Raw genomic sequence first — 13,622 nt, forward strand, 5'->3', positions numbered from 1 at the left:
GGCGGGAGAATGGCGTGAACCCGGGAGGCGGAGCTTGCAGTGAGCCGAGATCATGCCACTGCACTCCAGCCTGGGAGACACAGCGAGACTCCGTCTCAAAAAAAAAAAAAAAAAAAAAACAGTTCTTGCAGCTAAAACATACTTACAGCTAAAAACATAATATTGAACTTTTAATGATGTTCATTTCATTTATGACTTTTTGAATGTTAGGTGTATTTTGTTTTAATCAGGCTATCTTCTAAAGTGTTTGGAATGTAATTTAAAAACTAAAATGCTAGTAAAATGGAAAAAACATGAAGGAAGACAACCATAAAATAATGTAGAAAGTGCTTTTGTGAGAAATAAATAAAAGTCTGTTATAACTATAGGACTGAAGCTCAGTAAAATTCACCTAGTTTCAAAGAACTTGTGTAAACTGTTAGATTCTCGAAGCCATTACTAAAAGCAGCAGCTGGAAATTAGACCTAGGCCACGTGTCTGAACTATCCTAAACTGCTCTAAAACTCTAAGCCAAGTTTTAGCTCTAATTCTTAAGAGTTCAGGTGGTTTTCAACCTAAAGTTTTGTGAAGGACAGTATTTTTAAAGCACTTTGTGCATGATTTAAGAACTGGTTCCTGTAAGCTATCTTACCTAATCCTTACTGCCCGCTCTATGAAACAGCCTAAACCAGGTAGTCATTGTATTTGTTATGGTAGAAGTAGTAATGTAGTAAAGTAGCAGAGAGACTGTATTACATGATTTTTAAAAAGATAAGAAAATAAATTTTACTGTCTCCGTTTCTCTTTAATTAATAGAGCCTGCATTGATTCTAATGAAGATGGGGACTTGAGTAAATCTACCGTATTGAGAAACTACAAAGAAGCCCAAGAATATGGCTCTTTTGGCACAGCTGAGATGTTGAATTACTCCGTTAATATATACGATGATGGAAACCTGCTCTCCATTGTGACCAGCGGAGGTATCCCATTTCAGATTGACCAATGAGATATAGATATATGAGGTGATAAGTGGTACATTGTAATAGCCCACAGCAACCTTCTAGAGAATTTTAAGCTAGAGATCCCAGCTAAAGGACTAGGTCCAGAATCATAAATGTGATTTAATTCACCTGCAAGATGTTGTTTTTTAAGGTCATAACCATATAGGATCCAGTCCAAGAATATAAGCATGGTCCAACATCAGAAAATCCATCAATAGGCCAGGTGCGGTGACTCAGGCCTGTAATCCCTTGGGAGACCGAGGCGGGCGGATCACCTGAGGCTGGGAGTTTGAGACCAGCCTGACCAATATGGAGAGACCCCGTCTCTACTAAAAATACAGAATCAGCTGGGTGTGGTGGTGCATGCCTGTAATCCCAGCTACTTGGTAGGCTGAGGCAGGAGAATCGTTTGAACCTGGGGAACCTGGGGGGCAAAGGTTGCAGTGAGCCAAGACTGTGCCATTGCACTCCAGCCTGGGCAACAAGAGCAAAACTCCATCTCAAAAAAAATCCATCAGTAGAATTTATCTTATGAACAGCAATGTTGCCTCAAAATCTTAACTCTTGAGAAATTCACCCATGAGTACAGAGAATCAGATAAAAGAATCCTCACTATGGCGTTGTGTGATTTCCAAAAAGTTGGAAACTAAATACCTATTAACAAAAAAACAGATTTTTTCAACAACTGTGTGTTATTCTTACTATCATACAGTCATCCTTTGGTATCTGGGGGGATTGGTTCTAGAATGTCCCTTGGATGCTCAAGTACCTGATATAAAATGATGTAGTGTTTGTGTATAACCTACACACATGCTCTCCCATATGCTTTCAGTCATCTCTACATGACTTCTAATACCTTATAGTATGTAAGTGCTATATAAATAGTTGTTATACTATTTTTTTTAATATTTATATTTTTGATCTGTGGTTGGTTAAATTGCATCTAGTTGATGTGGAACCTGTGGATCCAGAGGGCTGAATGTATTATATAGCAATCAAAATGCTATATGTATGAACCCCAATACATAAATTATATTGATGATAAAACATGTAGAACTCTAAAACATGCCTAATAGTACTGTGCAGTGTTTATGGATATGTGTGTTTGTATGGTGAAAATGTTAAATATATAGATGGAAAGATTATGCACAAAGTAGGATGATGGCTACTTCTGGGGGAGGTTCTCCCTCCTTGGGTGGGGGGAGAAAGGAGAATGAAGTGGAATGACTTTAACTCTTTAATGCCCCCCTCCTACCTCCCAGTTCATTGAGGTATAGCTTCAGTACAAAAACGTCACATACATACATGTATATACTTTGATAAACTTTTATGTAAATATGTAAATATATCCAGGAAACCACCACAATCAAGGTAATGAACATACTCATTACCCCCAAAAGTTTGTTCTCTTTATTATCCAGCCTCTCTCCACCCACATCCCAGGAAACCGCTGATTTGTTTTCTGTCACTCCAGAGTATTTCACACTTTCCAGAATTTTATGGAAGTGGAATAAAAAATACTGTTTTCTTTCCTTCACTCAGCATAATGATTTTGAGATTCATTCATGTTATGATTATAAAGTTGGCTCTTTATTTCTGAGTAATAGTTCTTTATATAGCTACACCACAGTTTGTTTATCCAGCTTCCCATTGATGGACATTTAGATTGTTTTGGTATCTGTCGACATATATTTTTATTTATTTTGGGGCTGATAGCTGAGAGAACTAGTTGGATATGGTAAATATGTACTTACCTTTTTTCTTTTCTTTTCTTTTTTTCTTTTTTCTTTTTTTTTTTTTTGGAGACAGAGTCTCACTGTGTCGCCCAGGCTGGAGTGCAGGTGGCACAATCTTGGCTCACTGCAACTTTTGCCTCCCAGGTTCAAGTGATTGTGCTGCCTCAGCCTTCTGGGTAGCTGGGATTACAGGCGCGTACCACCACATCTGGCTAGTTTTTGTATTTTTAGTAGAGGCAGGGTTTCACCATGTTGGCCAGGCTGGTCTCAAACTCCTGACCTTGTGATCTGCCCTCCTTGCACTCCCAAAGTGCTGAGATTACGGGTGTGAGCCATCATGCCCGGCCATTTAACTTGTTAAGAAACATCCAAGCTGTTATCTAAGGGGACTGTACCCTTTTCACTTCCACCGTGGTGTATGAAAATTCCAGGTGCTCCGTATCCTCAGCAACACTTGGCTATGGTCAGTCTTAATAGTAGTAATTCTAACTGGTGTAAGGTATTTTGGAAAAAAATCACATTAAAATTGTGCTTTCCCAATTTTGTTTGGGGAAAAAAATAAGAAAGCCAGAATCCGCAACGTTGGGTGAATGTTTTCTTGCATGACAGCATCTGGCTAGAGCAGAGGAGACTCAACATTGCTGCAGACCCCATTCAAAGCCACATAGAGATGCCTGCCTACTTCCCCCGGAGCTCTAACACACTATAGTCCCCAAACGTTAAGGCCCAGTGCCAGTTGTCATTTATCATTGTGCTTGTATTATTGTTTTTCTGAGAGTAGTGGAGTATTTCTCTATATTCATGTCTTTTAAGAAACTTTTTCACTAAAAGGCTAGTTTTTTGTTTTAGTATTACTTTATATATAACATGTATAAAAACAGTTACAAATCACAAGTTGTACAACTCTTCGAATTACCACAAAGTGGACACTTCTTTGTAACCGTAACTCAGGTCAAGAAATAAAACATAATGAAACTCCCATCATGCCCCTTCCTAATCAGTAACCTACCCTCCCACCTCCTACAGTTAACTACTAACCTGATCTCCTTTGCCACATTAGTTTGGACCATATGATGTTGCTCTTTTTATGATCAGAAATGATAAAATAGTGCCAGTTTCAGATGGTTCGGCCTTTTTTTCATTTATATGAAATTTCAATATACATTTCTGTGTGTGACTTCTTTAGTTCAGCCTTATTTTTGTGAGCTTTATCTCATAGTACATAGTAGTAGTTTATATATATTGCTGTATAATTGTCAGTTCTATGAATTGATATACGTGTAACCATGTACTGTTAATGGATATTGTGGTTGTTTTTAAGTTTTTGAATCTTATAAACAGTGCTGCCATGAACGTTTTTGCGGGTGTCTTAGTTATGTGTGCACACATTTTTGTATTGTGTGTAGCTAGAGGTAGTTATGGCTGGCTCATAGGCTGTGGCAGTGTTCAGCTTTCACTTCTGCCAGCAGTTTGTGGTATGTACTTCCATCCACACTTGCTTTTGTCAGCCTTTAACATTTTGGCAATTCTAGAAGGTATGTAGAAGCATCTTTTTGTGGCTTAATTTGCGTTTCCCAGATGACGAGTGAAATTAAACATCTTTTCATGTGTTTATTTGCCGTTTGGATATCTTCTTTTATAAAATGCTTTTTCAAATGTTTGAAGGGGGGATTCTCCCTTTTTTTATTGTGAATTTGAAAGATTTTTATATATTCCAGATATAAGCTCTTTGTCAGCTATATATGTTGCAAATACTTTTCCTTTGTGACTTGAGTTTTTGCTTTCCATGAACAGGGTAGCAGAGTAATGTGTATTATTTTTATCATGATTAATAATGTACAAATTGAATTGAATGATCTTTCAGTCCATGAGAATGTTTTGTCATTTCCCCACCTTTATGTCTCTAGGAGCTCATGGGACACATGTAGCTAGTATAGCTGCTGGACACTTTCCAGAAGAACCTGAACGGAATGGGGTAGCTCCTGGTGCTCAAATTCTTTCCATCAAGATTGGTGATACAAGACTAAGCACAATGGAAACAGGCACAGGCCTCATAAGAGCTGTGAGTGTTTGTGAGTTGTTGATTCAGAAGATTAATGATTAATGATCTTGGATATTTTTAGGTTTATAAGTGCTCCTGGTTTACCAAGAATACGTTGAAATATATATACTATACAGGACTTTGTTTAACAAAGCAAAAATATTTACTAATTTATTTTTATTTTTATTAAATATTATTATGGTAAGTTATTTGGCCTAACCTTTGTGAAAAAATTACTTACTTCATACTCGTCATTTCTAGCAAATCTCCTAACAAGCAATTTTGAGGTACTTGAAAGACCTCTTAGCCAGCTTTCTCTAGCCTAAGAGGAATTTAAAACCTCAGCTAATATTCTGTACGTCATTTTAACGTAGGAAAGTATATTTAATTTTAGTGATTTCTTTTTTGAGACAGAGTCTCGCTCTGTCACCCAGGCTGGACTGGAGTGCAGTGGCACGATCTCGGCTCACTGCAAGCTCCGCCTCCCGGGTTCACTCCATTTTCCTGCCTCAGCCTCCCGAGTAGCTGGGACTACAGGCACCCGCCACCACGCTTGGCTAATTTTTTTTTTTTTGTATTTTTAGTAGAGACGGGGTTTCACGGTGTTAGCCAGGATGGTCTCAATCTCCTGCCTTCGTGATCCACCCGCCTCGGCCTCCCAAAGTGCTGGGATTACAGGCGTGAGCCACCGCACCCGGCCCTAATTTTAGTGATTTTTTTAACCTAGGAAGGACCATTCCATTCCCTATACCACTCTCCCCCTCTAACCCCACTCTTTTCTAGAAATGCTAGCTTTTTTTTTTCATTGACTACTTTATTATGTGTCTCCTACCTTTTTGTGTTTATGTACTTATATGTCCAGGTATATGGTGATATGCCTGGAGGTAACTTATAAATTAGAATATGATTGGCTAAGAAACTATAGGATTATATATATGCCCTTATTTTACTGGCTAATCTGTTTCTATAAATTGTTGCCTAAACTAGACTCTTTAATCTTTTTAATAGATGATAGAAGTTATAAATCATAAGTGTGATCTTGTCAACTACAGTTACGGAGAAGCAACTCACTGGCCAAATTCTGGGTGAGTGTTCCTTGACAGTTGTTAGCCATAGAACCTTAGCCAGTGAAGAGCATTAGATGTTTTTCATAAGCGGATTGAATGTCACAGTGGAAGAAAGAACAGTTGCAGTGGTTAGATGGTAACTGTGTGTCTTGTAGGCCTCATGCCCCCATTCCTGTGGTCACATCTGTGATGATGTTGATGCCATTCACTGCATCATGCCTAAAGTCTCAACTCTGAGCATTCCTGTGCTGTCCTTTGTGACCCTTCCTTGGTTAGGTCTCCCTCACAGTTCTTCTGAGATGTGCAACCCACAGACTCCTCTGGTGTTTTTTCACTGTCAGATTCACTGCATCCTCACTTCTCTTCCCAGGCAATTTAGGTCTAACAGTCTATCCATCATTATCATTACTGTTATGGGAAGTCAGGGACCCCAAACGGAGGGACAGGCTGAAGCCATGATAGAAGAACATAAATTGTGAAGATTTCATGGACTTGTATTAGTTCCCCAAATTAATACTTTTATAATTTCTTACGCCTGTCTTTACTGCAATCTCTGAACATAAATTGTGAAGATTTCATAGACATTTATCACTTCCCCAGTCAATACTCTTGTGATTTCCTATGTCTGTCTTCAATCTCTTAATCCTGTCATCTTAATAAATTGAGGATGTATGTCACCTCAGGACCCTGTGACGATTGCATTAACTGTACACGTTTTTCATAAAGCATGTGTGTTTAAACAGTATGAAATCTGAGCACCTTGAAAAAAAACAATATGAAATCTGGGCACCTTGAAAAAAGAACAGGACAGGATAACAGCAATGTTCAGGGAACAAGGGAGATAACCATTAGGTCTGGCTGCCTGAAAGCCAGGCAGAACAGAGCCGTGTTTCTCTTCTTTCAAAAACGAATAGGAGAAATATCGCTGAATTCTTTTTCTCAGCAAGGAACAGCCCTGAGAAAGAGAATGTGTTCCTAGGGGGAGGTCTCTGAAATGGCCACTCTGAGAATGTCTGTCTTATACGGTTGCAGATAAGGGATGAAATAAGCCGGGGCCCTGTCTCCCGTAGTGCTCCCAGGCCTATTAGGATGAGGAAATTCCCACCTAATAAATTTTGGTCAGACTGGTTGTCTGCTCTGAAACCCTGTGTCCTGGTAAGATGTTATTAATGACAGTGCGTGCCCAGTGGGACATGAAACTTCATTAGCATTTTTAATTTTGCCCTGGTCCTGTGATCTCGCCCTGCGTCCATTTGTCTTGAGGTATTTTATTACCTTGTGAAGCATGTGATCTCTGTGACCCACACCCTATTCGTACACTCCCTTCCCTTTTGAAAATCTCTAATAAAAACTTGCTGGCTTCGCAGCTTGGGGGGCATCACGGAACCTGCCGATGTGATGTGTGCCCAGATACCCAGCTTTAAAATCTCTCTCTTCTGTACTCTTTCCCTTTATTTCTCAGACCGACCGACATTTAGGGAAATAGAAAAGAACCTATGTTGAACTATTGGGGTGGGTTCCCCCGATACCTGACGCACCAATGTGGTTTTTTCTTTTTCCCAAGTGCATGTGGGAACCCAGTTCCCTCTGAAGCCATCCCCAGTTGTATATACATACCCAACAGACCCCCAGAATTGCTAAAATTTTGCTGTTCTCTTTAGTGACTTGCATCTCATCGGCAAAACTTACTGTTGGTGTCATATATTCACTGACTCGGTCAGTTTTCACATCTCCTCAATCCATTCGAGTGTGTCTAGGATGTACCCCCACTCCCCTCCTTCCTTGTTGCCTTCATTGTCTTTTTGCTGCCAAATCGTGTCATGGCCTTGACCTTAATGTTACCTTCCTTTTTTTTCTTCATATTAGTAGCTATTTGAAATTACCTTGAGTATTTACTTACTTATTGATCATCTCTCCCCCATTCTCATCACCAAGCTATCATCTGGTTTTTGAGACATCACTTTACCGTCCTTGTAACATGCACCCTGTTATCATCAGTCATTTCATTCTTCCCTCTTCTCTCACTTCTTTTACTTAAGTGCATTTCTTTCTCTACTTCTTTAACTTTCATCCTCTTGAAGTCCTCTTTTGCTGATATTCTTTCCTGTCTCAGATATTCACACTTACAACTTTGAAGGGCCCTGTACATGGCCTTGTAGCTTTTTAATGTTAACTTCATTTTCTTCTTCATGGTCTAACCTCATCTCCTTTACTTAATGTCAGTACATTTTTCTTGTTTGCTATCAAGCTTTAAGCAGGTTTCTTACACTTTAAAATCTTGCTCTTAAGTTCTTCCTAGGGCCTTAGTTACCTTTGCCACAAAAGATACTAGTTCTTTGGGTCAATTTCTGCTCATAATTGTATGTATGAATCTTCTGAGGTGTGTCTTCAGGAGTATGTTAACTGGGGAATGGAAATAGAACCACCTATTGCCCCAGTCACTACTAATATTTTACTACCTTGTAGTATATTTTCCCATATATTTTTGTTTTACATCTAGCATTTTTCCCCACATTTAATATGGCCTTATAATTGCCTCCCCACCCTGAAGCCCAAGTAGGGTATATCACCTAGAATAGCTGTATCATGTCCCACCAAAGGTGGGTGTACCAAAATTTATGTAACCATATATTTAAACAAGGTTTTGGTACTATATACACTTTGGGAATAGAGGCTGATTATATATTCAAAGGAATTATCTCTTTTTCAGGAGAATTTGTGAAGTAATTAATGAAGCAGTATGGAAGCATAATATAATTTATGTTTCAAGTGCTGGAAATAATGGTCCATGCCTGTCTACAGTTGGTTGTCCAGGTGGAACTACATCAAGTGTGATAGGTTAGTTTCCTGTTTTAGAAATAGATTTGTTTAAAAACAAGCAAACAAAAAACAATAATTAATAAAATGTTACTTGTATCTCTATTACGTGTAAGACACTGTACACTTTAAGTGTGTCCTCAGGAAACTTACAGTCTAGTAGGGGAACTGGCACATCTAGAACTGACTGTAATTTAAAGTGGACTGAAATAAGTTGTTTCATAGAAATATAAACGCATGCTTTTAGGTGCATTAGCATATTTAATTTGTAAAATAATCCTGGGAGATAGGTATTTTGTATCCAAAAGCAAAGTTCTTAGTAAAATGTCTGGTACATAGTAGACTTTCCTTGTTTCCTTATTAAATTGTATTCTTTCATTGTATTAGAGAGAGGACTGGTGTTGAGAGATTAGGCAGTTCACTCAAGCCAACAGTGGGTTTAGAATCAGAATCCCTATTTGTTTTCTTTTCTTAATGATTAAATCCGTCCCATAGGTGTTGGTGCTTATGTTTCTCCTGATATGATGGTTGCTGAGTATTCACTGAGAGAGAAATTACCTGCAAATCAATACACTTGGTCTTCTAGAGGACCTAGGTAGGTATAGGTAGAACACGGGACCAGTACGTATATTTGGTTAAACTTTACATTGTTGAGAAGGGCAGAGTTTTAGATAAGTTTGCTAGTTTTTTTCTGTTGGTTTTTACTTTTTTTCAGTATTTTCATTTTGATTAACAGTCTTATCTCAAGGACAGATAATTAAAATAAATGAAATAGTGTTGTTGTTACATGGAGAACATCACTATTCTGAGTATAAATTCTTATTCCTATATCCATAATTCTTCATTTATAAGAATCTAAAGAAAAAGTGGGGACTTGGCTATCTTTATATAGTAGTGATGGCCTAGTTTTAAATAATTTTTGATATTTGAACTTTGGTGAAACAAAAGCCCTGAGCTTTATTATAAAGCATCACAGTTATAGGGCCCACATACCTGTGGCTCATGTTTTTGAAGTTATAACTTACTTTGAGCAATTTTGGGTGAGATCTGTAAGTAAACAAGTTCTGATTGAGAAATGAAGTTTATCTCTTTTGGTTCCCTGAAGCCCTCTGAACTATATTTATCTGATTCTGGGAACTAATTTTCTCAAGAGGTGTATTAAGTCCTAAATTATGTAATTCTTCATTATACCATCAACGGGTACATAAACCTTATGAAAAATAAAGCCTATTTTAATTCATCTCTTTGGAGTTAATTTATAAAAAGAATAGACTTTGAATTTAGTTCAGCAAATACCTTAGTGCCTACAGTGGGCAAGGCATAAATGAACAGTCTGTGATCTGAGTTTCAAATGCCATTTTAGTATGATGGGACTCCAGAGGTGGGAGCAATCACTTGACCCCTTCATGGAGGAGATGGTATTGAAGTTGGCCTTAAAGGATGGATAGGATGTTGAGAGACAGAAGAAAAGAGTTCTATATGCCAAGAATAACATGAACCCAAAGATGAGCAGGTTTTAGAGTAAAGTTTTTTGAGGAAATAACTAGTAACTGAGTATGTTTGAAGTATAAGATTAGTGGGAAATATTGGAAGATAAGATTAGAAAAATTGTGTTCAGGTGAGATGCAATAATGTTACATTCTTTGAGTTACAGGTATCTTCCTCATTTTCTCTAGGTGATTCCTCTTTAAAAAATAAACTTAATCTTAGTAGTTTATTATCAAATGTCATTGAAAACAACCAGGCTGTGGACATCCACATGGATCAAAAAGCTTTGCTTTGCACTGTCATTGTAGACTGCCCCTGCCAGCCCAGCTGAAGACACTCAGTAAGAGTGGCTTAGGATAAGAGCCAAAAGTCAGCAAAGCTTGATGTGTTTTATGTTCAGTTAATAAAAGTGTAAAATTATTAAACTTACTCTCTTCTAAAACTGAGTTTGGAATTTTAAGTTTTATCTTATTGTCAATGTAAAAACAAAGTATTAGAGAATGTTTAAACCAGCCTTTGCTGATATTTGCCATAGAGCATTTAAAGAATTATTTTAAGAAAATACCAAGGAGTTCATGAATTATGGGGGAAGCTTGGATTAAAGTAGATACTGATTCACAAACCAGATGTTCTAAGAATTGAATTTGTTTCATTTTTCGTAAACATGAAATATTATTAGAAATAATTTGCTTTAATTATTACATTAGATGGTACAAAACATAAAGCATTGACTAATGGTCACTGAGCAGAGCATGTTCTGTTATCTTTGGAAAACACTGCCTCACATCAGCATTGACTGAGACACACAGCATCTACTACTTCCAGGCATTTGCACGTGTGGCATATTTCTTAAAGACATATTACCAAATGTCGGCCGGGTGCAGTGGCTCACGCCTATAATCCCACCACACCACTTTGGGAGGCCGAGGCAGGAGAATCTCTTGAGGTCAGGAGTTTGAGACCAGCCTGGCCAGTGTGGTGAAATCTCATCTCTATTAAAAATATAAAATTTAGGCGGGCATGGTGGCAGGCACATGTAATCACAGCTACATAAACAGGTTGTGAAGTTTTATTATATAAATTGAGAAGAAAAATATTACTGGCTTTTTTTGAATTTTAAGGAAACATTTCTGTTTCATGAGACTTTTGTTTTTTTTTTCTTTCCTGAAACGGAGTCTTGCTCTGTCATCCAGGCTGGAGTGCAGTGGCATGATCTCGGCTCACTGCAACCTCCACCTCCCAGGTTCAAGCAGTTCTTCTGCCTCAACCTCCCAAGTAGCTGGAATTACAGGCGCCCACCACCACACCTGGCTAATTTTTGTATTTTTAGTAGAGACGGGGTTTCACCATGTTGGCCAGGTTGGTCTTGAACTGACCTCGTGATCTGCCTGCCTCGGCCTCCCAAAGTGCTGGTATTACAGGCTTGAGCCACCATGCCCAGCTGAGACTCATTTTTAGAATACTGATTTAAACACATAGAAATGCTTTATCATTTACCACTTTAACAGGCTAGTGGAAAATTAGTAAAGAGCAATAAGTAGTCAGAATTCATGATTCTTTCCAGTTATTTTTTCTAATGCTATCAAATACCAATGCTCATTTTGAATACCATTAGTCAATACAGTGCAAACAAGAAGGTAGAAAATCACCCTAAACCTTGTTATCTGTGATATGTACAGGTGACATTTTGATGAACATCCTTTTAGTCATTCTCCCATGAATTAGTGGGAGATGACACTGTTCAGGCACTTTTGTAACCTACTTGTCATTCAGTATTACATCGTGAACATCTTCACAGGTCAACAGATATTTCCCTAATAATAATCGTTCTAAGATATTTCCTAAAAGAGGTGCCATCAGCCCATTTCAAGAGGAATATATATGTATTGCTTTCAGTTCTCTATAAAAATGTAAAGCCAAATTGCCCTAGTGTTTTTACCCGAGTAAAATCGTTCACTCAGTTGGGAGATTGGTATAAGGAGAGTCTGGCAGCCTCTGTGGGGGAATGTATGGCCACTTTGCCAGGAAGGTGGAAGTAGTGTGCTATTCTGTGTCATTCCTTCTTTACTTGGGGCAGAGAACAGAGCCTTGTTGGATGATAATGTGGTTATGAATTCTAAGGGCTTTAATTCATCAGACTTTGCTTGGTTGAAGCTGTCAGCTGGGCAGTCCTGTTAGACATGAGCTATCCAGTATTGCAGCAATCAGGGACGTGAGGTTAGTCTGCATTGACATGTGCTGTAAGTATAAAATGTACACCAGATTTCAAAGACTTGGTACAAAAAAAAATGTAAATGAATTCATTTTTCTTTTTTTTCTATTAATTACATGTTGAAATGCTAATATTTTTGCTATGTCTAGTTAAACGTATTAAAATTAATTGCATTAGTGTCTTGTTAGCTTTTTTTATGTGGCTTATAGAAAATGTTAATTTATATGGCCCACATTATATTTCTATTGTACAGTGCTATATTAGACGTTAAACAAAAGGAAAGTTTCTTATTACAGATAAGAGAGAAGTACATTCATCGAAGAGTCAGAACAGTGACATTTGTTTCATCTCTCTAAATATACCTGACACTATGGCCTGTCACACATGCCCAGATATGTATATACACACGGACATTTCTGTACGCTTATAAGGAAAAAATAAATGCTGCCTATGGGAAAATGGCTATGCTGGGTGTTTTTCCCCCATTGATTCTTCATAATAATATCTTTGTCATTATTTGTAATGAGTGCAGTTAGTACACAGTGTTATACTATTGGATTTAACCAGTGGCTGTCTTAAAAATGCCCGTGTTATGTTGAGCTTTCACCATCCTAAGCAAACTTCAATGGCTTTTCATTTAGTGCTGACGGGGCCCTTGGTGTGAGTATCAGTGCACCAGGAGGAGCCATTGCTTCTGTTCCTAACTGGACATTGAGAGGGACGCAGCTAATGAATGGAACATCTATGTCTTCCCCCAATGCATGTGGAGGCATTGCCCTGATCCTTTCAGGTAAGCATGTTCCTTATTGTCCTTACATTATTGCAGACAGATATTTTTGTTTTCTGAAGCTCTCATGGTAAGAACATGTGGTAGAATTGATAATTCCCTTGGCACAAAGTAGAATTTAAGGTAACAAATAACTTATGTGATAATGACAATTTGAATGTGTATTTATTCATTCAGTAGTATATTTGTTAACGACTATCAAGCAGTATTTTAGCTCCGGGGCTAAATTAGTGAACAAAGCATCAAAACTACCTGCTTATGTGGAGTTTATATCATATATATTATGGTTGGGATAAACAGACTTTGAACAAAATAAAAAACTGTAGATGTTGCATGTTAGAAGTTAATGGATACTGTGAGCAAAATGAGGTAGAAAGAGAAGGAGGGGTTTCTAGAGTGGTGCCCAGGATTAAATAGAGTGACACTGGGTTTAGCCAGGACTCACATTTAGGGTAGCCAGGCTGCTATGAAACTCCCTCCACAGAAATGTCCCT

General features: G+C 38.0%; 1 protein-coding gene across 10 annotated transcripts in view; it reads left to right on the forward strand.

Moving 5' to 3' along the window:
• The window catches only part of TPP2 (tripeptidyl peptidase 2), an 83,668-nt gene that overhangs the window by 25,706 nt on the left and 44,340 nt on the right, over positions 1-13,622 (forward strand). For all 10 annotated transcript variants that reach the window (XR_001440922.3, XR_003724179.2, XM_028837276.2 and 7 more), the window contains exons 6-11: positions 796-959; positions 4,624-4,778; positions 5,766-5,842; positions 8,535-8,662; positions 9,137-9,236; positions 12,983-13,131. Coding sequence is in view for 8 of the 10 variants with exons in the window: in XM_028837276.2 (XP_028693109.1) it covers positions 796-959; positions 4,624-4,778; positions 5,766-5,842; positions 8,535-8,662; positions 9,137-9,236; positions 12,983-13,131 (773 nt within the window). In the remaining 2 variants the exon portion in view is untranslated. The remainder of the gene's footprint in view (positions 1-795; positions 960-4,623; positions 4,779-5,765; positions 5,843-8,534; positions 8,663-9,136; positions 9,237-12,982; positions 13,132-13,622) is intronic.

The sequence above is a fragment of the Macaca mulatta genome, chromosome 17, assembly GCF_049350105.2.
Source record: "Macaca mulatta isolate MMU2019108-1 chromosome 17, T2T-MMU8v2.0, whole genome shotgun sequence".
NCBI lineage: Eukaryota > Metazoa > Chordata > Mammalia > Primates > Cercopithecidae > Macaca > Macaca mulatta.